This window comes from Lottia gigantea, assembly GCF_000327385.1.
Source record: "Lottia gigantea unplaced genomic scaffold LOTGIsca_21, whole genome shotgun sequence".
In the NCBI taxonomy this organism is placed as follows: Eukaryota; Metazoa; Mollusca; class Gastropoda; family Lottiidae; genus Lottia; species Lottia gigantea.
Genome location: NW_008708458.1, coordinates 1 through 1231, shown reverse-complemented (window position 1 = coordinate 1231; position 1231 = coordinate 1). Strand labels below are relative to the sequence as shown.

The 1231-nt window shown below is 28.3% G+C and overlaps 1 protein-coding gene across 1 annotated transcript; it reads left to right on the top strand.

Moving 5' to 3' along the window:
• Positions 1-741: 741 nt before the first annotated feature.
• On the top strand, positions 742-1179 carry LOTGIDRAFT_159531 (hypothetical protein; the record flags this gene model as incomplete). The annotated part of the gene is made up of 2 exons (XM_009054046.1): positions 742-768; positions 883-1179. Coding segments are annotated over 2 exons (324 nt in total), but the record flags the coding sequence as incomplete, so codon positions are not given.
• Positions 1180-1231: the final 52 nt, after the last annotated feature.

Genomic DNA, 1231 nt, shown 5'->3' with positions numbered 1-1231 from the left:
GAAGAGATGATTCTCTATGAACTTTTTTGTGTCATGAAGCCCCATTTTAGGTTAGGTTTTGTAGGTTATACCTACCATACTCCAGAATGAACAAAGAATTACTATTTTCTTTTCAGATTATTTCATTAGCCTTTTAACGAACATATCTATATTTGAACATAATATGTCATGGAGATTCTAAAGAGAGTCAACGTGACTTGTGCATTTTGATACATATGGGGGAAAAAGTAAAAAAAAAGTCGTATTTTAAAATTTCTCATACATAAAGTGGGGTACAATTCGAGGTACAAACTAACATATCTGGGGGATCATTCACTATAGTAATACATATATTGATTGCATGATGTTGACAATGGATCAAGAATAAAGTCATAAAGATTATTTAAAAAAATAGGTCAAATACGATTATTGGAAGTTACAATTTTATCGAAAAATCTGATATGATTTCGATGCTATTGGATAAATACACGGTAAAATGCTAACAATAGTTTTCAGTTAATCCACAAAAAGGTGAACATGGATTAAGAACAGTATTCAGTATAGATATAAATATTACTCACATAGAAATATAATAACTGTAATTAAAACAGAAATATAATTAGTTATGATAGAAAATGATTAGTAATCATAATGATATAATTCACTCGACATTATATTCATTATCACTATAAATATCGTCATGTATTTTATCTTAAATCATTATCACTTCATTCTCTCTTCTTGGGCAAAAATCTATAGAAAATGGAAAATCTACACCAAGAAAATATGGTAGGTGAAAATTCGTTTTAACAATTCAGCTTTTACTAGATTAACTATAAGCTGGTGATTTTTATACTTGGTTATTTTGGTTATACTAACGATTTTCTGTTTTTCTTTTGATAGTTTGAAATCCGTAGACCGAAGAAAGTTCGTCGTAATTTATCTCAACAAATGAGAAAGAATATGATGGAAGTGGATATGACGTCATCACCAATATGTTACAATAAGAATAAGATAGTACAAGTTAGAAATGAAGAAATAAAAGAAGAAATAAATGAAAGACAAGAAGATGAACGAATTAAATCAGCTGTAGAAAGATTATCAGATGATGTAGAATTAATAGCTGATTGTAGTCGACCTTATAGTCTACCTACTGTATGTGGTAAACATAAAGATCTCAAGTCTATTTCACCTCAAACTGTAAGTAATATTCAAGCACATTTTTTATTTTTTTTTAGAAATTTCAGATTGG